General features: G+C 38.5%; 1 protein-coding gene across 1 annotated transcript in view; it reads left to right on the plus strand.

Moving 5' to 3' along the window:
* The first annotated feature begins 6,228 nt into the window (after positions 1-6,228).
* LOC115213921 overlaps positions 6,229-23,569 on the plus strand; it is a 46,488-nt gene continuing 29,147 nt past the window's right edge. Inside the window, exon 1 of the mRNA XM_029782917.2 lies at positions 6,229-7,798. Coding sequence (XP_029638777.1) covers positions 7,784-7,798 — 15 coding nt within the window. The 5' untranslated portion in view covers positions 6,229-7,783. The remainder of the gene's footprint in view (positions 7,799-23,569) is intronic.

Here is a 23,569-nt window from a genome sequence, read left to right on the forward strand (position 1 = left end):
CCTTCTCCACATGTAGCTAGGTGTGTGCTTAGTGGTATTTTGCGTAGTTCTTCCTGCCGAATATGTTGTCGGTGGATCTGGCTCGCTGGCACAAAGAATTACCAGTTTCTCCTACGTAATTCTCCTTGCATGTGGGGCAGGTTATGCAGTATATGACGTTCTGCGTCTTGCAGTTCATATCTGCATTTACTTTGAATATGACACCATTTTTAAATCTTATCTCTCTGTTGCTCTCTATGTATTTGTAGGTGGGGTTGCTGCAGGTCCCACATCTACCATCTCCGCACTCTTTTGCAAAGAATTCCGTTTTAGTTTCTGAAGAGAATTTCGCTCTTGTTAGGTGTTTTTTTAGGTTTTTGTCCTGTCGTCTACTGTTTTTTATGCTATATTTGTTTAATATGTTTTTCATTTTGGGGCTCTGTAAGGCTATTGGTAGGTTTGAATGTATGGTTTGGAAGATGTTCTTTGCAAAAGAGTGCGGAGATGGTAGATGTGGGACCTGCAGCAACCCCACCTACAAATACATAGAGAGCAACAGAGAGATAAGATTTAAAAATGGTGTCATATTCAAAGTAAATGCAGATATGAACTGCAAGACGCAGAACGTCATATACTGCATAACCTGCCCCACATGCAAGGAGAATTACGTAGGAGAAACTGGTAATTCTTTGTGCCAGCGAGCCAGGATCCACCGACAACATATTCGGCAGGAAGAACTACGCAAAATACCACTAAGCACACACCTAGCTACATGTGGAGAAGGAAAATTTAAGATATTTCCCTTCTACAAGTGTCCGAAGAATGACACCCCCTTCAGGAGGAATATGGAAAAACATTTCATAGCTAAGTTCTCCCCCAAATTAAATGGCTGAAACTTTACTCAACATACATTGAAGGAAAAATCTGTGTGTGTGTAGATGTGTGTATTGCCTGTTATATACATCATATTATATTATTATCTTTATAATTCACTTCCATCTTTACCCTTTAATTGTCACTTTAGTTTTAACTTTCCTATGACATACAACTTTCAAGATGGTATAATTTGGTTGTTCATTTTGAACCGATAAAAAGGTTTTTTCAAATATTTTATGTATAAGTCTGTGTGTGTGTATATATATGTGTTGGTATAAATATCAACACACAAAAAATTTTTTCTTCTCCACTTCCTCCCTTATTTTTATTTTATTTTATTTTATTTTTTTATTTTTTATTTTTTTATTTTTTATTCTTATATTTTTATTTATTCTTATATTTTTTTATTTTATTTTTTTATTTTTTGTTTTTATTTTATTTTTATTTTTATTTTTTTATTTTTTTAATTTTTTATTTTATTATTATTATTTTTATTTTCCCTTTTCTCTTTTTGTCTCTCTCCCCTTCTCCAAACACACAGACACACACACACACACATACACACACACACACACACACACACACAAAAAAACACACACAGACACCTCCACAGAATGATCATAGAAAGTGTGACCCCAAATGACATTTGCCAGGCCAACCTATGCACAACACACACTCAGTGACATTGAAATGGACAGCCAAAGTTCTTATAAAACCACAGGGGGTCCAGCAGACCAACGGAAATAACACTTCTTCACTCTCAGATATAAATGCGCACACACACACACACACACGCACACACACACACACACACACACACACACATATTTTCTCTCTGCCTCACTTCCTCCTCAACCACTACTACGAAACTATAAAAAGGTTCAAACTACCCACAACTGATTTGATTTGAAAACCCACTAGAATGGGAGCAAGCGCTAATCCGAATGATATGATATATATGTAAAAAATGTAATATATAAATAAATATCTACAAATATGAACCATCTGATCTGATTACCTCAATTTTTCTAATATATAATACCTGTACATCATCTCCAAACCTTCCGATATATATATATATATATGTATAGTCAGAAAATCATCAATTAATCAATATAGGGTAGCAAAAAATTCAATAGAAATTTTTTCGCCACCAGCGGTCTAGTGAGAAAGAGAAAATAGTCAGAGGCTATATATATATATATATTCAACACCAATTGAGGAACGGCCTCAATAGGCCATTCGACCCACTAGAAAGATCAGCCAGGACTCAAACCGCCAAGTAGTAGTAATTCAGAAATTAAAGGAAAATTAAAAAAGGAATGAATAGGGTTTATTTTTTTTTTAATTCTCCTTTAATTTCTGAATTACTACTACTTGGCGGTTTGAGTCCTGGCTGCTCTTTCTAGTGGGTCGAATGACCTATTGAGGCCGTTCCTCAATTGTTGTTGAATATATATATATATATGTATACGTATGTATGTATATATATATGTATATGCGTGTATGTATATATATATATATATTATATATATATATATATATATATATATATATATATATATATGACGTAAGGTGTACTAGCCATCTGAATGTGGCTAGCCACTGGGGGTGGGGTGTTAATGATGCTTTTAGCCCCAGGCGATCAACGTCACCAGATGGACTTTAGAAAACTATCTCAGTGCCCTTGTGTTATTTGCGAAGGGAGGTCATCCTCCCTCGAAGACCTAAGTACTACATACGGACTATAGTTTCAAGGTAATTGCCTCTCGCCAACGCATGGTAAGCACCGGTCTTCGATGAAGGAGTCCCCTTGCAAATAACATATAACGTTTTTCGTTGTCGAGCGGTTACTGTTTATATCTCGTTCAGAGATTTATTATTGCTTTCAGACAGTTTTTCTAAATCAGTGACAGTGGTTGCTGTGAAAAACGTTATATATTATTTGCAAGGGGACTCCTTCATCGAAGACCGGTGCTTACCATGCGTTGACGAGTACTTTTACAGAGCTTAGAAAAATTGAAGGACCACTGCAATAAATTTGAGGAATTTGATGAATAAAATCACAATTAACTGACCCTCCTGTATTTTCTTTTACCCAAAGTCAGGCACTTTCAAGTACCCTCTCGGATTTCATTTTTATTGAGCTGTGGAGAGATTTGAACTCAGAGCACGTGGGAATAATTTCATATTAAAATAACAAAAACAAACAAACAGGTATTCATAATTTCTATTATACAAATTAGAAAAAAATCTACCTTGTAATTTGTGCATTAGAAATTATTACGTGTTTAGGGCATCAAGGGAAGGCGGACACCACAGAAGTGGTAAATGGCTCGCAGCACGAAAGAAATTACTTTAAACTTACTAAACTAATATTCGGGATGTCTTATCTCTACGAAGTACAGTGATCCCTCGCTACTTCGCGGTTCAATTATCGCAGATTCACGACTTCGCGGATTTTAAATATATATATATATATATATATATATATATATTATATATATATATATATATATATAAATATATGATTTTGATTTTTCCTGTTTCAGCTAATGAGCTGTGGCCATGCTGGGGCACCGCCATTTATATATATGAACACCTAAAATTTTTCATTAAATCCATTAAAATATTAATGATAAATATTATTTCCTAGTCTAAGAACAACAAAAAAAGTGTAAAATAGCAAAAAAGCATATACAGGGGTATTTGAACTTAAGACGGTCTGTGATTGGTGCAATGGAGAGAGACGACGAATCCCGAGGTGCAAGGGAGAGAGTCAGGAATCCGTACGCGATGCTCTTTGAACGGAAAAAGAAGCAGCGGCAGCAACTTCCTATCACAATGTTTTTGCAGCTTCGCAAAAAAGAGCTAGTTCCTGCTGCTACTACTACGGCTGCACCTTCGGAAGAAGTAGAAAAGGTGTCCCAGGAAAGGGCACCGCCGTCAGCTCTCTTCTTCATCATTTCTACTGCGCAGCAAATTCATCATCATCATCATTCAAATTTTACTTCAACTTCTTTCGCGTTGAGTACAGTAACAATCTTTATTTTTTCTTTATCTAAAGTGTTATTACTTAACAGTTGTCCTTGTTATTAATAAACTACTGTAATGGGTGGGTTGTTAACAGTACAGGGAGGGTTTTAAAAGGTCAACTACACGTTAAATAAATACTGTAAATATGGTGTCCCTACTTCGCGGAAATTTAGTTATCGCGGCCGGTTTCGGAACCAATCTACCGCGATAAACGAGGGACCACTGTATAGAAGCAGATGTATAACGTAAGATTAATTTTGAGAATTTGATCAAAGACATCGCAATTAAAAGAAAAAAATAGGAGAAAACTTTTCAAATATAAATAAAGTGGAAGTATACAAGGAAAAATATCATTTTTCCATCTTTCCGTTAGTTTTGGTTCATTTTGTAAAATAAAATATATTTTATGGTTTATTATTTAGGAGTGGCTGTGTGGTAAGTAGCTTGCTAACCAACCACATGGTTCCGGGTTCAATCCCACTGCGTGGCATCTTGGGCAAGTATCTTCTGCTATAGCCCCGGGCCGACCAATGCCTTGTGAGTGGATTTGGTAGACGGAAACTGAAAGAAGCCTGTCGTATATATGTATATATATATATATGTGTGTGTGTATATGTTTGTGTGTCTGTGTTTGTCCCCCTAGCATTGCTTGACAACAGATGCTGGTGTGTTTACGTCCCCGTCACTTAGCGGTTCGGCAAAAGAGACCGATAGAATAAGTACTGGGCTTACAAAAGAATAAGTCCCGGGGTCGATTTGCTCGACTAAAAGGCGGTGCTTCAGCATGGCCGCAGTCAAATGACTGAAACAAGTAAAAGAGTAAAAGAGAGTTATATTTTGAATTACATATGTATGGTGGGGACTAAAACCTTTTAAGCGTTTAAGGCCTCTTTGAGTTTTAATCCAACCCTGATTGTAGTACACAGCCAGAAATTTAGGGGATAGGTGTCAGTCGATCATATCGAACGCAACACTTGATGCAATATTTTATCGGTCCCAGGATTTGAACCCTGATCGCAAAGAGCCATAAATACATACCGTTATGGACGCTTGTCCAACTCCCTGAAGATTCTGTTTATTCATTATCCTTTCAGAGGTTCTCAACCGGGGTCCATATAAGAATTTGTTATTAAAGTTTGTGAAATAAATTGCTTACACTTCTACGATACACAAAATACTTTTAGCAACATTTTAAAAAACAATTCCTAATAACATCTTTATATATAAAAGAGAGGTTGTGTGTCTGTCTGTCTCCTACGATTTAGATTCCTAACTACTCCCACATTTTGCGGTGCAGTTTAACCAAAAGCGGTATCTTATAGTCGTGATTCATATTGAGCCCTTCTGGGTATTAGCGCGCGTCTACGATGAGTCTACGATTAAAAAAAAATTACCATAATTTTTTCCCATTTTTAATGCATTTTGTTGCTATTATATAAGGGAAGTAACTCTCTAAAAATGTATTATTAAATCTCAGAACGTAAAAAGCTACAGTAACCCCCCCCCCCCGTTGTGGTTAGCCATATTGAGATGGCTATTATACTTTACATCTCTAAAAATGCTTATATAGTTATTTCCCTTACAAACCCGAGCAACGCCGGGCGATACTGCCAGTTTAATTATAAAAATGTAATAGGATTGTTTTAAACAATGAATGATTGTTCAGTCCACCCGAGTGAAATAGAAATCAAAGTGGGGTGGTTTAGGTAAAAAAAAAATGGTTGAGAGTCACTAGAGATAATCATACTTGTTTCTAGTTTCGGCACGGTTTAATAGGAGACAATAACAAATTATGTCGACACCATGTTAGATTGGTATTTTTATTTTATCGATTTTGGGGTGATAAAGGGTAAAACTAACCAGGGTAGGATTTGAACTCAACATTATAATCATTAATTCTTTGAACCGCTGATCATAATCATTTTAATTCAAGTATAGACAGACAATATTATTTGATGAGGGGACAGGTGGATAAAGTCGAATCCAGGACTTGAATAATCTTTATCGTATTGTAATTTATTTTACTGACCACTTTCCCGAGCGGGGGAAATGAAAAAGTTGACCGAAATAACTAAATCCTGTAAAAAAATTTTGTTCGACGCGCTCACCATATCGACAACCCACCGTCCTTTAGAGATAATTATATATATGATAACGATTTCTAACTTAGGCACAAGGCGCTACATTTTAGAGTGAAGTGGAGATGTATAATCAGTTATATCGAATTTATAACTTGGAATTTTCATATTTTTCATAACATTCACAGAAAACAATAAACATAGATAATAAAATTCACAGGGAACCTGCTTTGCTTGTGAGTTGTATAGCAAGTGCTTCTTTACAGGAATGGTACACACCAGCCTGAATAGTCGAATGTATTATTCAGAATGATAAACTATATCTTATGTAAATAAACATACGGTTATAAGCATATGAATAGTACAAAAATTAAAGTAACAAAACCATATATTACTGGAAAAATAGGTGTAAAATTATAATTATAAGGTATTAATGTGTTTTAACTGCGGAAACCGCAGAGGCAACGGCTTCGTGTCTGTAGGAATGCAGCATCAAGCGAAATCTATGGAATCTGTTGCACTACATGACTGCTTAATCTATTTTATGGACCCTTGAAGGATGGAATAATAGTGAAGGAGAGAAAGAGGAATATAACGAACAAAATTAACTATTACGTGCTAAGGATACTTGCTTATACATAAATATCTTTGGATTTGTTTGGATTTTGGTTATGAATCTCAACGCTGTGAAAGTATCTACCAGCATCTACTGAATACAGCCGAACATCCCCCTATTCGACATTTATAACAGATTTCTTACATCAAAACTCCAAATCCCTGATGTACTGGAGGAAATAATTGGATTGGTAGTGTGATGTCCAATCAGTCCACCACGGGAGTGAGTGTAATTAATTAATAACGTAAATGACGAGACGGAAAGATGACCACTGTGTGGTCTCACGATTTGCTAAAAACTGCAGTAAAATCTCATTCGGAATACAGAGGGCTGACTTGTGACTTAACAACAACAACACCCTCAACGACGACTGAGTTGTGGCCCTGTCTCCCTCAAACGATGACGATGGTTCTAATGTAGATGCGCATACCATCACATCAGCATTTTCGCTTCATCGGGTCAGAAAGTTTAATATTTTCCCTACACACACACACTTGAGTGAAAGAGAAGATATTTAATTTTTTATTTTTTTTTTATTTCATTGCTTTTATTAATTAGAAATTTGTATTTTTCGGGGAGGCAGGGCGAGCTGTTTAGTTTTCGCCCCCAACGTCACCCACATTCACATACTTTCGCCCCATCACAACTTCTTCCCACACTCTCTCTCTCTTACCCTCTTTGAAACTAACTCTCAGCACACACACGCCTACAAACAAATACATTCTTCCAACTTAAATCTGCTCCGACTGCTTGGTCGAACGAAGACACATGCGAGCTCCTTTTCGCTTGTTATTTATCACATGCAAGTTTTTACGATGATCATTACGACAATGAGAAGAAGAAGAATAATAATTATCACATCAGATTTAGTCAATAAATTCGATATTAATCTTTTCCGATGTTCTAATTACCATTTCTAAAAGATGTGAAACACATTTTATTCCGATATATTTATACATACTGGCACGTTTGCATACATGTATACATACAACATTTGCATTGTTTGGATTGTAATTACACGCTAATTAGTAGAATATCTTCACATTTTTATGAAAAGTTCGTTATTATGTATGAATCAATTTGTAAATTTCGACTGCAGCTCTGCGTGCGTGTGTGTGCGCGCGCATCATAGATTTTTTCCTTGTTGAAAATCAATGTATATGACTGAGTTAGCTGGGATTTCTTTCTAGACGAGTGGATGTTCGTTCTCAAGGTAAGATGTTATTATCTCTTTTTCTTTTTAAATCGTCTTTTTCACCTTCTTTTTCTTTCCTTCTGTACCACTATTTTATCATTATGTGTAATCTCAATGTATCACTCTACAATGATTCCCACTGTTTTTGTCAAACCTTAATGGTTAACAGTTGGCAGAATCGTTAGCAGGCCAGACGAAATGCTTTGTGACATTTCATCTGTTTTTTTGGTTAATATAGGGCGTAACAAATATCAGAAAATCCAAAAAAAAATGTGTGTAATAGGTGTAAAACAACTTCCTATGAACGAATATGAAAAAAAAAATTCGCGCACGCGAAAGGGGGGTGGGGGAGAGGCCTCGGAAAATTCACATCGGGAAGTTCCGAAAGCGTCTGAGGGGCTGACCCGGGCACCAAAACAAAAAAAAAATAGTGTAATATGTGTAAAACAACTTGCTCTAAACGAATATGAAAAAAAAAATGCGCTCTCGAGAAAGAGGGGTGGGGGAGAGGCCTCGGAATATTTATATCGGGAATTTCCGAAAGCGTCTGAACCGGGCACAAAAACAAAAACAAAAACAGCGTAATAGGTGTAAAACAACTTGCTCTAAACGACTATCATGAAAAAAATGCGCGCTCGCGAAAGGGGGGTGGGGGAGAGGCTTCGGAAATTTCACATCTTCAGTCCACGGCCTTTAAACTAAGAAAAAATAGTGTAATTGGTGTAAAACTACTTGTTCTAAACGAGTATCAAGAACACACACTCACACATGAATCATAAACTCCGTATTTCGCAAAAAAAAAAAAAATAAAGAGAAGAAATTCTGGAAAAAGTGAAGAAATGTTGGATCTCCGCCATGTGAATCAAAATACGTGTCAGAAACATCTTGAAATACTACAGAAATTATGTTACGAAAATGATAATGTATACATACCTCTTTGAGTGGTCCATCGATAATGATGATAAAGAAATGAGTTGGATTTGAACTCAGAATATTGACTAACACAACTACATACTACAAGACTCAAAATATTCAGCCAAGTCACCACCCTTTAACTAGCAATAATAATAACATCAATAACATAACAGCCAAAAGATTTATTTGTTCTGAAAATAACAATCATAGTAAATAAATATGTTCTTTAATATTCACATTCATGTGCACAGTTAAACACACTTACATACAAACAGTCACGCATGCATAATACAGAACGGAACACATAAATGAAGGATGCATTACTTAGTATATATTACATCTAGAGAATTTTGATTAATAAGTCAAATATGCAAATTATAAAGATAATTAATTGCTTTACTAAACAGTGTTGTAAAGGTGAAAAAATAAATTTGGGAAAAAAATACACGCCAAAACTAATTAATAAAGGATAATTAGGGAAGGATTGACACAAAATAATAATTTTTTCTGTCTCTTTTTTTCTGATAAATGCATCTTAATAAGTGAGAAGAATTGCATATATCTGAACTATTTCAAAGAAAAGCATTGTAGTATGTAGTTGTGTTAGTCAATATTCTGAGTTCAAATCCAACTCATTCTTTATCATCATTATCGATGGACCACTCAAAGAGGTATGTATACATTATCATTTTCGTAACATAATTTCTGTAGTATTTCAAGATGTTTCTGACACGTATTTTGATTCACATGGCGGAGATCCAACATTTCTTCACTTTTTCCAGAATTTCTTCTCTTTATTTATTTTTTTTTTGCGAAATACGGAGTTTATGATTCATGTGTGAGTGTGTGTTCTTGATACTCGTTTAGAACAAGTAGTTTTACACCAATTACACTATTTTTTCTTAGTTTAAAGGCCGTGGACTGAAGATGTGAAATTTCCGAAGCCTCTCCCCCACCCCCCTTTCGCGAGCGCGCATTTTTTTCATGATAGTCGTTTAGAGCAAGTTGTTTTACACCTATTACGCTGTTTTTGTTTTTGTGCCCGGTTCAGACGCTTTCGGAAATTCCCGATATAAATATTCCGAGGCCTCTCCCCCACCCCTCTTTCGCGAGAGCGCATTTTTTTTTGTCATATTCGTTTAGAGCAAGTTGTTTTACACATATTACACTATTTTTTTTTGTTTTGGTGCCCGGGTCAGCTCCTCAGACGCTTTCGGAACTTCCCGATGTGAATTTTCCGAGGCCTCTCCCCCACCCCCCTTTCGCGTGCGCGAATTTTTTTTTTCATATTCGTTCATAGGAAGTTGTTTTACACCTATTACACACATTTTTTTTGGGATTTTCTGATATTTGTTACGCCCTATATTAACCGTTTTTTTAGGTTCTGAGTTCAAATCCCACCAAAGTCGACTTCACCTTTCACCCTTTCGGAATCGATAAAATGAAATATTTGCCGAGCACTGGGGTCGGTGTAGACGACTAGCTCCGTTTTCCCTTAACATTGCTGGCTTTGTGCTTAAAATTTGAAAGAATTATCATTTTTGGCAGCATGCTGGCAGAATCATTTGAGCATTGGAAGAAATTCTTTGCGGTATTTTTTCCGGTTCTTTGCATTATGAGTTCAAATCCATCAAATACCTATTCCACCTTTTAGAGTCCTGTCGAAAAATGGTTTCGATAGGGTCAACAAATATCTCCTCAAAATTGCTGGCATTGTGCCTATATGAGAAACAGTTACTATTATTATTTAAGGATTTATTCCGCCGAGGCCAACTTTGCCTTTTATCCTTACGGGGTCGATAAAATGAGTTCCAGTTAATCACTGGGGGTCGATATAATTGACTTACCCCCTCCCCGAAATTGCTGGCCAAGTGCGAAAATTTGAAACCATTTATTAATTAAAGCATCGAGCTGGCAGAATTGTCAACTTGTGGGACAAAGTGCTAAGCAGCATTTCTTTCGGCTCTTTTCATTTTGAGTTCTAATTCCGTCGAGGTCGACTCTGCTTTTCATCCTGAGCACTGGGGCCTGATCTAATTGACTCATCCATCCCCTAAAATTAATGGCATTGTACTAAAAATTGAAACCATTATTATTATTATTATCATCATTAATTACTTGCATGGAATCTTAATTGTCAGAGAGATCTGTCATGAATAGTAGCTTCTGATAACCAGAATCAAACTCTCGGCCTTCGCACTCATCTTCCTAGCCTCAAAGTCCGGCGGAACTGTTTGTATTGGTAGGAGAAGAAGGGAAAATACGTCGGATAGATGGAACTCGTCAGTCTGACTAGGCAGTTCATCTAAGAGAGAGGGTAAACTTTGACATGCGGCAAAGTTTCAGAAGCAAATCCTAAGAAAAATTCCGCTACTGAAATTCCTAAAGTAGTCAAAAGTTGTTTTCAAAATAGTTTTTACAGTTTCTTGTACAATACTGGTGCCAAACCGTACAGACCCTTACTCTTCCTTTGGACAACGTCAGTGGTGAGGAGAGGGAAGACCTGCTGCATTGACAACTGTTGGTCTCCCATACTAACCCTACTCAAACTTGTAACATGCAAAGGACACTCCAGCTTTTGCCTCATCGCAATGGAACAACAAGGAAAGCTGCTGTTTACCGGTTATAAACCGGTAATCAAATTGGCACTAAAAGATGCTTTCGACATAGGGACGGGCCATTGTCTCACTGGACGGTTACCATTCGCATCAAGCTGGCCAAATTCCAGCCATTTAAGCGCTGTCCCGTTGCAGTCTGCCTGCCTCACTCAGTGCATGTGTCCTACAGATACAAGTGGCATAAATTGCACCAGGCATAACAGGAACACAAAAGTGCTAACGAAGTTGATAAGAGGAGCACGCTAAAAGTCCCAACCTGCAATTTTTCTACTTGTGCTAAATTTTAGCCTAATCTTGTGGCTCGTAAATTCCTACCCATCCATATATCTTATGTATCCAGTGTGTGTGTGCGCGCTGTCCCTCATTCTCGCTGCATAATATGTGACGCCATGATCTGTGAGACATTTCCCTCAATATAGCAGGGGTTATTGTTGCAAATGCCGCGATAACAGCTGCTTTCAATTCATTGTTGGAATTATGACGTTGTTTCGGCACAATGTTCTTTATGTATCCTCAAAGAGAGTTATCACATGGTGTCTTGCGGGCCATTTCATGGGCGCCGGGGATGTTACAGAACCACGACCTATCTATTTGTCTGGAAAAGTGTCATTAAGATGATCTCGCACAGTGAGGGCATAATGAGCCAGAGCTCCATCTTGTTGAAACTAAATCTCCTCTCCGATTCCAAGTATATCAAGTATTACTGTATAAACCATTGTTGTAACATGTTTAGATATGAAGTATGGTTTACTGACCCGTGAAAAAAGTATGGTCCAATAACATGACGCACATTAAATGCTGCCCACATCATGACATGCGGAGTATTGTATTCAATTTCTTCATAATAATGAAGGTTCTCTTTTACTCAGAAGTAAACATTTCGTGCTCGACTCGAACGGTAAATTGCGCACTCGTCCGTAATCACCCCTTTTCCCCGTGAAAGAATCGTATTGAATAACATATGGACGGGTAGGACTTACGGGCCACCTTGTACATCCTCGAAAATGTACCTTTCCAAAAACTTATTTATTAAAAGAATTTTCCAAAATGTTATGAGGAAACAAAGTCGGTGGCTCACCAAAATGCTGTTGCGCCAAGTCTAAAACCAAATTGAAGTTATGTCTTGAACGTTATACTGATTACACGAAACGATAAACTTAGCTTGGAAGTATTGTTAGTTGTAATATTTCCTGTTTTAAGCTTTCTTCCTACTAAAAGACATCAACGTGCGCGCGCGACAAAAAAATTTGCTTCTTGACAAAATGGTTCCGGTTTAGGTCCCATTGTGTAGCATCTTGGGCAAGTGTCTTCTACTATAGCCTTGCTGACCAAAACTTTGTGAATGGACTTGGAGACTGAAGGAAGCTCGTCGCGCGCGCGACGTGTATATATATATATATATATAATAATAATAAATATTAGGGAATAAATCCAAATTTACAGGGAAAAATCAGATTTAGGATTGAATCCAATTTTATAGTAAAATATTATATAATATTAATTAGAGACAAAACCACTATTATGTAAATCAAACATATATTGGATTAAGTCTTTCTTTGTTTGATTTACATAATAGTGGTTTTGTCTCTAATTAATATTGTATATATATATATATATATATATATATATATATATATATATATATATATATATATATGCGTGTTTAATCTATGGATGTGACAACTGTTCATACGAAGGTGAAGGCTGCAATTCTTTAACTCAGTGTCTCCAAAATGTAACGGTAATGGTGTGGTGTGGTGCATAAATGTGGAAGGGCATGCGAGATAAAGGAAGTTAACTTCTTGCATAGTTGGTGTTTGTGTTCTCGTCATTGTGTAGAAGTAACCTACAGATAGCAATGGAGTTCTTGAGAAAAGAAAGTGAGTTAGTGAGAGTGGTGGGACGAAACAACTGCTTCGTTGGTGAGTTATCATAATTGTCCCTTTGAACCTTTTCCTTTAGAGACGGCGTTTTGTTCAGCCGGTCAGTCAGACTCGGTTCTCACTAACTGACTTTGGCTTACGGAGTTCTTGTTTTTATAACTATTCAGATGGAGAGACATATTGTTGAGAACAATAGAGTTCGTTGATGATACCTGTTATCTCAATTCCAGCTTTTGGTGGCCTAGAAGAGGTTAGAAGGGTGAAGTGGCAAAGACATTATTTTGCTTAGCGAAGGCATCTGGCAAATGTAACTGGGATCTTTTCAATCTCAGTCACAGATTTGGCTGCAACCGTACTTCCAAATACAAAAAATAAAATACTACAGGCAAGTAAACAAAAGTTGATGAAAATTAAGCAAAAGTTAAATAAAACAAGAGTCGTGAAAATAATTAGAAGCAGTAAGCAAAAATATCAAAAACACAGCAGCCAAGCTGAAGAACGAACTGAATAAACCACACGAGGTTGAAAAATGAATTTAACAACAGATGACCCAAAAGTTGTTGCTCTTCCATTACTTTCGCAAAAAGCAGTAACTTTCTTCAGCTAAATACACGTCATTGATTGGTTAAAATTACCCAAATGCGGCAACTTTAACACGAAATAACTTCTAAAATACAAAACTTTATCAAAAACGTTAAGAGCGTCAGACAAAATGTAATATCTTGCGATTTTCCAGCTCTTCACTTTTCAAGTAAAATCATACTAAGGTCAAATCTGATGTAGGTATGACAATTGTTATTTCTGTGGTAAACACAAAGGCAGAGGCGGCGAGCTGGCAGAAACGTTAGCACGCTGGGCGAAATGCTTTGCGGTATTTCGTCTGTCGTTACGTTGTGAGTTCAAATTCCGCCGAGGTCGACTTTGCCTTTCATCCTTTCGGGGTCGATAAATTAAGTACCAGTTACGCACTGGGGTCGATGTAATCGACTTAATACCTATGTCTGTCCCCTCTGTGTTTAGCCCCTTGTGGGTAATAAAGAAATAGGTAAACACAAAGGCAGACAAAATATAAAGAACGTGAAAAACGGACGAAATACCAATTTCTTTACTACCCACAAGGGGCTAAACACAGAGGGGACAAACAAGGACAGACAAACGGATTAAGTCGATTATATCGACTCCAGTGCGTAACTGGTCCTTAATTTAATCGACCTCGAAAGGATGAAGGTTAATATAGGGCGTAACAAATATCAGAAAATCCCAAAAAAAATGTGTGTAATAGGTGTAAAACAACTTCCTATGAACGAATATGAAAAAAAAAATTCGCGCACGCGAAAGGGGGGTGGGGGAGAGGCCTCGGAAAATTCACATCGGGAAGTTCCGAAAGCGTCTGAGGAGCTGACCCGGGCACCAAAACAAAAAAAAAATAGTGTAATATGTGTAAAACAACTTGCTCTAAACGAATATGACAAAAAAAAATGCGCTCTCGCGAAAGAGGGGTGGGGGAGAGGCCTCGGAATATTTATATCGGGAATTTCCGAAAGCGTCTGAACCGGGCACAAAAACAAAAACAAAAACAGCGTAATAGGTGTAAAACAACTTGCTCTAAACGACTATCATGAAAAAAATGCGCGCTCGCGAAAGGGGGGTGGGGGAGAGTCTTCGGAAATTTCACATCTTCAGTCCACGGCCTTTAAACTAATAAAAAATAGTGTAATTGGTGTAAAACTACTTGTTCTAAACGAGTATCAAGAACACACACTCACACATGAATCATAAACTCCGTATTTCGCAAAAAAAAAAGTGTGTGTGTGTGTGTGTGAGAGAGAGTTAGTGAAAAAAAATGACAGTGTTTAAACCGGCCATATCCGGCCAAAATATTCTACCTATTTTATGTTCAAACTAGTCAGATATGGTCATTCATAGCTACCTTATTGTGTCATTTTAAAAATAAAGAATCACATCATTGAAATCTCAAAGCCATGAAATGATGCAAGATTAATTTTACACGGTGTGAATACATAAGCTTTACATTTGACAGAGTAATCTGAATGTTAAAGGGTTAAGTACGAGTGAACGAGGATAAATTTTTATATTAACACCCGCACGATTTTTAAAATTAGGTTTTGTTTAGTGAGAAGGATGAAACTACTTTTTTGTTTGTTTGTTTGAAAGTTTAGGAATATGCCTTTAAAGAAACTGTTATTCTTAGTTCATTACTCAGGTTTTCGTCAGTAAGTCTGTTTATGTCGACGATTTTTTGCATAATTCAGTTTTGAAAAAAAAACTGCTTACATTGATAAGATGTCGAAAATTGAGATACGCATTTGAAGGCATCTTTATGTAAAGCAAGGAATCCATCGATCCAGTGATGGATGGATTCCAATAAAGGTAGATTATTATATTTCGATTTTATTAAGTTATACGACTGCAGATCAATTAATGCTAATTGTAAGGAATCTGAAATTACCACAGGACACATATCAAAAGGTGTTTTTTAAACGCGTAGATCGATTTCGTGATCTTATATTTACTCTGTTACTCTGTTACTTGTTTCAGTCATTTGACTGCGGCCATGCTGGAGCACCGCCTTTAGTCGAGTAAATCGACCCCAGTACTTATTCTATCGGTCTCTTTTGCCGAACCGCTAAGTGACGGGGACGTAAACACACCAGCATCGCTTGTCAAGCAATGCTAGGGGGACAAACACACACACACACACACACACACCACACACACACACACACACACCACACACACACACACACACATATATATATATATATATATATATATATATATATATATATATATACACACAACAGGCTTCTTTCAGTTTCCGTCTACCAAATCCACTCACAAGGCTTTGGTCGGCCCGAGGCTATAGTAGAAGACACTTGCCCAAGGTGCCACACAGTGGAACTGAACCAGGAACCATGTGGTTGGTTAGCAAGCTACTTACCACACAGCCACTCCTGCGCCTATATTTCTTCATATCTACTTTCAAATTTCTTTAAAAGACTTTCACACTCGTCAGAGTATTCCTTTGTTGATTCGGAATTTTGTTCACTCAGTTTGGAAAAAATGTGTGAAACACTTTTTCAATTGTGTGACAAATAAATGAAGCATCGATTCAAAGGCTTTTGATATGAGAAAGCAAACTGGTTACTAGCTGATTGGGGCCTTGTAGTTTCAAGTTCAAATTATTTAAATGACTCTCTCTCTCTCTCTCTCTCTCTCTCACTCTCTCTCTCTCTCTATCTATCTATCTATCTATCTATCTATCTATCTATCTATCTATCTATCTATCTATCTATCTATATAATATTTTTTGTCTGTCTGTCTCCTATGCATTTTCAAATAGCTCCACAAAATCAAATCAAATTTTACAAGGTAATAAATAGTAGTAATAGTAGTGTCACCATGTAATTTTTATTTTCATTTGGATTGAAACAATATAACATTATCTAAGCACAATCTTTCTGCAGTCAAGCTATAGTTAAAGGACATTTTATAAAACGACGTCACATTGTGTGTGTGATTGCGCGTTCGTTACACACGACTTAGTAAATGACATTTTATACCACAACGACGACACATTTTGTATATGAGTGTGTCTGTGAGTGTTTGTGTGTTCGTTATGCACGAGATACTTTTATATCACGACGACACATTTTTGTATATGAGTATCAGTTTACACTTTCCTTATGTACGTCATAGTAAATGACATTTTATACCACAACCACACATTTTGTGTAAGAGTGAGTGTGTTTGTGCGTTCGTTACATAAATGTGTTTGTGTCTGTCTTATCTGTTGCATACACTCACATACATGCATAACTTGACACGAAATCTGGATGCTCCCTTTATGTTGCTTAGGAATCGTGACCCACCTCACCTGTGTAATGGAACTCGCTTAATTGTTACTTCCATGAAGCCCCATGTCCTACAGGCAACAATCATAAAAGGTAGTCACAAAGAAGAAAATGTCTTTATTCCGAAATTTCCTCTCATACCTACAGATGTTCCATTTCAATTTTAAGACGCTTCAGTTTCCATTCAAACTAAGTTTTGGTATTTCAATTAACAAATCACAGGTTCAATCTCTCAAAGCAGTTGGATTCCATCTCTCTCCTACATGCTTCTCCCACAGCCAACTCTATGTTCGTTGCTCATGACTTGGAAGCAGCAACAATTTATTCATTTGGACACCAATTAAAAAATTACACAATGAATATTGTTTACCCTGAGGTGCTTCAAGATTGACAGATTTTCAGTTCTAAATTCTATTATCTTCACAGTTTAGATATTTAAAAAAAAATAAAATATAGATATTTTGAGAAAAAATTATATATCTTCATATTTGTTTGCTAATCTGAACAAGAACAACAGTAACCTTGGCGACGCCGGGTAGTTCAGCTAGTATCTACGAAAAATGTTAAATCGCTTGGAAACTTTTTGTCTTCCAATTCTACAATAGGAACACCTTTTATATTCATAAAAATTTTCACGTTTTCCTTCAGTTCATAAAATCGCTTAAGCATCTGGGCCTTACTTAACCTCCTAATTTCACAATGGTACAATAAATTCCCATATTCAGCTTCAAGATCTTTCACAATTTCTTTAATTTCTCTATTATTCAACCCTTTCCTTTTTATCAAATTAACGGCCTTAGTTACAACCTTCATTACATTGCCCATCTTGAGATTTCGCACCTAAACTTTTCATATCAATAAAGCATTGACACAAAGTTTTTGGATCGAGAAGACGCTTCTTCAATTTATTCTTAATCAGAGCTACGAACCCTTTTTCACGACCTACCATAGATGGAGCGCCATCTGTAGTAAGGCCACTCACTTTTTTTTCATATGGTAAATCAAAATCTTTCAAGGCTGAGTTGACCATTTGAAATAAATCTTCACCTCTATTTGTTCCATGCATTAATTTCAAGGCAAGAAATTCTTCCCGGGTGTTGCTTTTTGCAGTTATTCCACGTATAAATATTGCAATCCGAGCAGTATTAGACAGATCAGTTGTCTCATCAACAGCTAGGGGTCTTTTAAAGAAATTTTATATAAATAGTTTTCAAACGGCACACATTACGGTTATAAAGAAATTTGTGGGGAAAATCTTTTCCGATGAAGTGGAGGGAGAACTTTCGTAGAGAAAGAAATTCATAAATTATTTTTTTGCTTGAGTGTAATGGAAAAAGTTTGAAAAAGCTTAGATGCATTTTTTTTTGTTCGAGTAATAGAACAGGGTTTTTAAAAAGATCCCATGTATCATGGTGAGAGAAACAAATTCATAAGTATGGTGTTGAATATGGTTCCGCAATAGAAAAAAGTGAAGGGCGATTTAGCTGTTGTTTTTTGCATATCTCACAACCGTCTGATACCTTCCTTATTTGTGTAATATTTTCGGTTAATTATTACAAGTTCTTTCAGTTATGTCGAACGAACACAAAGTTAGCTGTGCGGAGGTCATTTGGTACGGATGATCTGGGTGTACTCTGTGTCGACATGGGAACAGGGCGCAACTGGCCTACGCTGTCTCTCAGTTGAGCGAGGTACCTTTTCACATCCGAGTCTGACTTCGTATTCGATTTCTGCGGAAGAAGTGTTGAGTTTTCTTTTGGGCAGTGCGGATTCCCAGTTTCATCCAATTCGGCCCGTTAAGTCTAGTTGCCAGGGATTCTCCACTAATCCGTTGGCTGTTGTGCGGTTCATTGTGATTCCCAAAAGGTCACATGTCATTCCACAGCTTTGAGGTGAATTGTGGACCCCAATCGGATGAGATCCTATCTGGGACACTGAAACGGGCAACCCAGTTTGCGATTAAAGCTCGGCTGACTTCTTGTGTTTCCATGCTGCGGAGAGGGATAGCTTCAGGCCAACGGGTGTAGCGATCTGCCAAGGTCAGTAGATATGAACAACCCTGTGAAGGAGGCAGGGGGCTGACAAGGTCAGTGTTGACATGGCTGAATCCGACCTGAGGTGGTTCATAGTTGCCGAGGGGTGCTTTGGTGTGTTGATGGACCTTGGCTTGTTGACAGGGGATGCAAGACCTAGCCCAGTCCCCGATTTGCTTGGCCATACCGTGCCAGATAAATTTGCTTGACAGCAGCCGTGTGGCTTTAGTACCTGGGTGGGAAAGTCTATGAATGATGTCGAAAACTTTTTTGCGCCAGGCTGATGGGACGATCAGTCGTGGCTTCCCAGTGGATACATCACACAGTAGGGTTGTGCCGTTAGAGCCAAAATGTACATCTTGCAAAGAAAGTGATGTGATGGCAGTGCGATAGGCCCTGATCTCGTCATCTGTCTGTTGGGTTGCAGCCATAGCTTCGTAATCCAAGCCTTCCGTTATTGGTGCTAGGTAGGTGTGAGAGAAAGTAAGAGCATGAGAGAGTGTGTTGGCAACTGGGTTGCCCTTACCAGTTATGTGTTGGATGTCTGTGGTGTACTTAGAAATTGCCGAAAGCTGTCATAACTGGCGTGCAGACCAAGGCTCCGAGAGCTTGCTCATAGCAAAGGTGAGTGGTTTGTGATCTGTGAATACTGTAAACGTGCGGTCTTCAAGGAAATAGCGAAAGTGGCGGACACCTAGATGACCAGTCAGTAGTTCCCTGCCAAAAGCACTGTATTTCTATTCAGTGGGTCGTTGAAGAGGGCGAGCGGTCGCTACTGACTGTTGCTGTGTTGTTCCAAACCGCCCCCAATGGCTGTGTCGGATGCGTCAACTGTGAGTGCAGTCCAAGCTGACATATGAGGATGGAACAGCACGGTTGGTTGGGCCAGGGCTTGTTTTGTGAATTCAAAGGCTGAAGTCATTGTACTATCCCATACCAACTGTCTTTTTGCACCTTTTTTTTGACAGTGCCTTGTATAGGGGTCGCATCACTTTTGCTGCAGAAGGGATGAAGCGATAGTAAAAGTTTACCATGCCCACGAATTGATGTAGAGCCTTGTTTGTGGTGGGGCGTGGAAAGAATAGGATTGCTTTTACTTTTTCTGGCAGGGGTGTAACGCCGGCACTTGTGATTCGATGTCCTGTTAAGCTATACGCAAATAAACTAGTGGAGATGAGGATGCATTTATCAATGTTTTATTACTCTATGTACATCAGGGCTTAAAACGTCAGTTATTTCTGTTTAGTTCACTCAGATTCGTTTCACACTCACTGTTGACATTCATTAAATTTTAAATATAATTAGATAGATAATAAATAAAATATCCAAAATGTCCAGAACTTGGAGAAGTAACGAATTGGCGTTGTTCCTGAGAGCCTGGCAATGCGCCGACGGAGATAATCCGAACAACATAATTACAGCTGCGCTGAAGAGCAGTGGGTATAAAAGGACAATAGCTCAGATAGAGCGAAAGAAGCAGGAGTTTATACGCTCCTATGCACTCATAAGATCTCACATTGGTACGCTTGATGCCATCTTTGACAACGAACAAAGTAAAGATGGCAAGGATGGAGACGCGGGTGCTGATGAAAGAAGTCACCCCCACTTGGTAGACACCCAGGAAGACGATTCAAGTGAGAAACCTGCCCAGGAAGTAAACCCAAGTGCAAGTGCTCCTACCAGCACCAAAAGCCATGGAGATGAAAGAGCCAAAAAAGAAATAAAAAGAAAGAAAAAAAAGAAAAAAAGAAATAAAAGGAGGAAAAACTAAAAGAAAAACAAAAAATGAAACAGTCAAAGAAGGAAAAACTAAAACTCAAACAAAACCAAAAAATGAAACAGCCAAGGATAGAAGCAAACCTGACTATCCATGTACCAAAAAGAATGGAAACAGACAGCGCACACGGGTGTGTAGGTTCTACCTGAGAGTTGTCTGCTGGCATGGAGAGGAAGGTGCAGGCTGCTGTTTTGCACATGGGGGACCCTGCCGCAGAAACACGAAACAGGTCAGAAACCAACTACCAAAAGGAAAAGGGATGGACCATGCACCACCTGCCCCAAAACGGAGGTACGCAGATGTGGCGCGTGCTACAAACCGCCAACATGTTATTGAAAGGGCAGCTGCTGAACAAGAATCTTTTTTGTGCATGGCACAAAAGATTGTACAGCAGCTGACCTGGCTCCATCAAACTCAAACTTGCAGATGGGACTATCCACAATACACAAGACCGCCACAGCAAATAGACCCCAGGTGGACACCACCGGCAACAGCATACACCTCACCTCGATGCTCCTACTGACCATCAGAGGACTGCTAACACACAGTAACAGGACAAAAATCCCATTCTTGAGAGACTTTGTCGCATGCAATCAAGCCTTATGCATAGCACTTACGGAAACACACCTGAAACCGGACATAGCAGATGCGGAATTACACATACCACAGTATGTTGTACTACGGACCGACAGAAAAGAAAGGAGTCATGGAGGTGTTGCTATGTACATCCGTGAGGACCTCACACCCCAGGTCCTTTTGTCATACTCAAACTCGGTGTGTGACACACTAATTGTACATGTAAGGCAACTTGGTGTAGTTGTGTGTGCTACATATCGCCCTCCAGATGCCCCAAGCCATATGGGCAAGTTTGAAGACTGCCTTATAAAAAATAGAAGTTCTAGTTACACTAGAACAACACATAAGTGTACTTCTCATGGGAGACTTCAATCTACCCAATGTCAGATGGCCCGAGGGCCTTTCTCTCCCAGGAATGACACGATGTAAACGAGGACAGGTGAGGTCCCTCCTGAACCTCATCAACACCCTGTACATGGAGCAAGTAATACTCTAACCAACCAGGGCAGGTAACACACTGGATCTCTGCTTCACAAATAATATGGATCTCATCCATAATGTGAAAGTGACACCAACACTACTCTCAGATCACAACATGGTAGAGCTGACCATGTACGGGCCAAAGGAAAGCATGGACATGCAGCCTACAAGAAACTCTCAGAATCTTTCCAGCTTTTCAATAAGGCAAACTAGAAACAAATTGAAAAAGAGATCCTCAAACAAAACTGGCCTGAATGTCTCTCCTCACCAGACATCGACATGAAACTTCAACAATTCATGTCTGTAATGCAAGCCATATGCTACAAATGTGTCCCAGAGAGAAAGGCCACTGTACACAAGGGCAAAATCCCCAGAGAGAGGAAAATTCTAATGAGACGGCGTACAAAAATCTGAAATCGCCTAAACAAACAAATTGAAAGCAGTGAAAAGTCCCGCCTGAAAATAAAACTGCTGGAAATTGAAAAATGTCTGCAACTCTCCCATGAAAAGGAAAGAGCAGACAAAGAAGCCTGGGCTATAGACAACATAAAATCTAACCCCAGAGCTTTCTACAGGTATGCCAAAGAAACAGCTACGGTGCACTGTAGGATAGGGCCACTCCTTGAAAGGGATGGCACACTCACAGGAAATCCAATGAGGGTAAGTGAAATACTAAATGAGCAATTCAAGAGTGTTTTCACCCCACCCCTTGGGCATTTCCAAATCAGCAATCCAACTGACTTCTTCACCACTGCAGATATGGGGTCAGAGGCGGCGATGATTGATTACATCAATATAAAGGAAGACGATGTAATAAAGGCTATAGATGAGATGAAAACAAACTCAGCTACTGGCCCCGATGGATTCCCGGCAATCCTTCTAAAAGTATGTAAGAGAGTCCTAGCAAGACCACTGCAGTCTCTCTTTCAGAGCTTCCTTGCAGCTGGCAAACTTCCAAGAAAACTGAAGGAGGGTAAAATATGCCCTATTCATAAAGGAGGTAGCAGAGCGGAGGCCAAGAACTACAGACCTATCTCTCTGACCTCACACATCAGCAAGGTCATGGAACGAATAGTCAGAAGGAAACTGATCACCTTCCTTGAAGAAAATGTCTTGCTGCCTGACACCCAACATGGTTTCCGACCAGGACGAAGCTGCTTAACTCAGCTCCTACAACACTATGACTGGGTGCTGAAACGACTGCTCAACCACTCAAATGTGGAAGTGATATATCTTGACTTTGCAAAGGCCTTTGATAAAGTCGATCATGGGATGATATGTCACAAACTGCGTGACAGTCATAGCCTACACCAGTGTCACATAACCAAGCCATTTAAAAAGTACCTTTGTATCATCAGGTGACATACCGTGCTTGAGGAGTCCTATTCAGTTGAATAAAATCAAAATCAAGTCAAATCTAATGAGAATCAAATGGAAATTGTAATTATGGCCTATGCCAGTGGCACCTGACTGGCTCCTATGCTCATGGCATGCAATAAGCAACATGCATGCATGGGCCGTTACCAGTGCTGCCTGAGTGGCTTCCTGCACCAGTGGTACATAAAAAGCACCATCCGAACATGGTTGATACAAGCCATCCCCGCTCTGACTGGCTCATGTGCCAGTGGCACG

This window comes from Octopus sinensis, linkage group LG1, assembly GCF_006345805.1.
Source record: "Octopus sinensis linkage group LG1, ASM634580v1, whole genome shotgun sequence".
Taxonomy (NCBI): domain Eukaryota; kingdom Metazoa; phylum Mollusca; class Cephalopoda; order Octopoda; family Octopodidae; genus Octopus; species Octopus sinensis.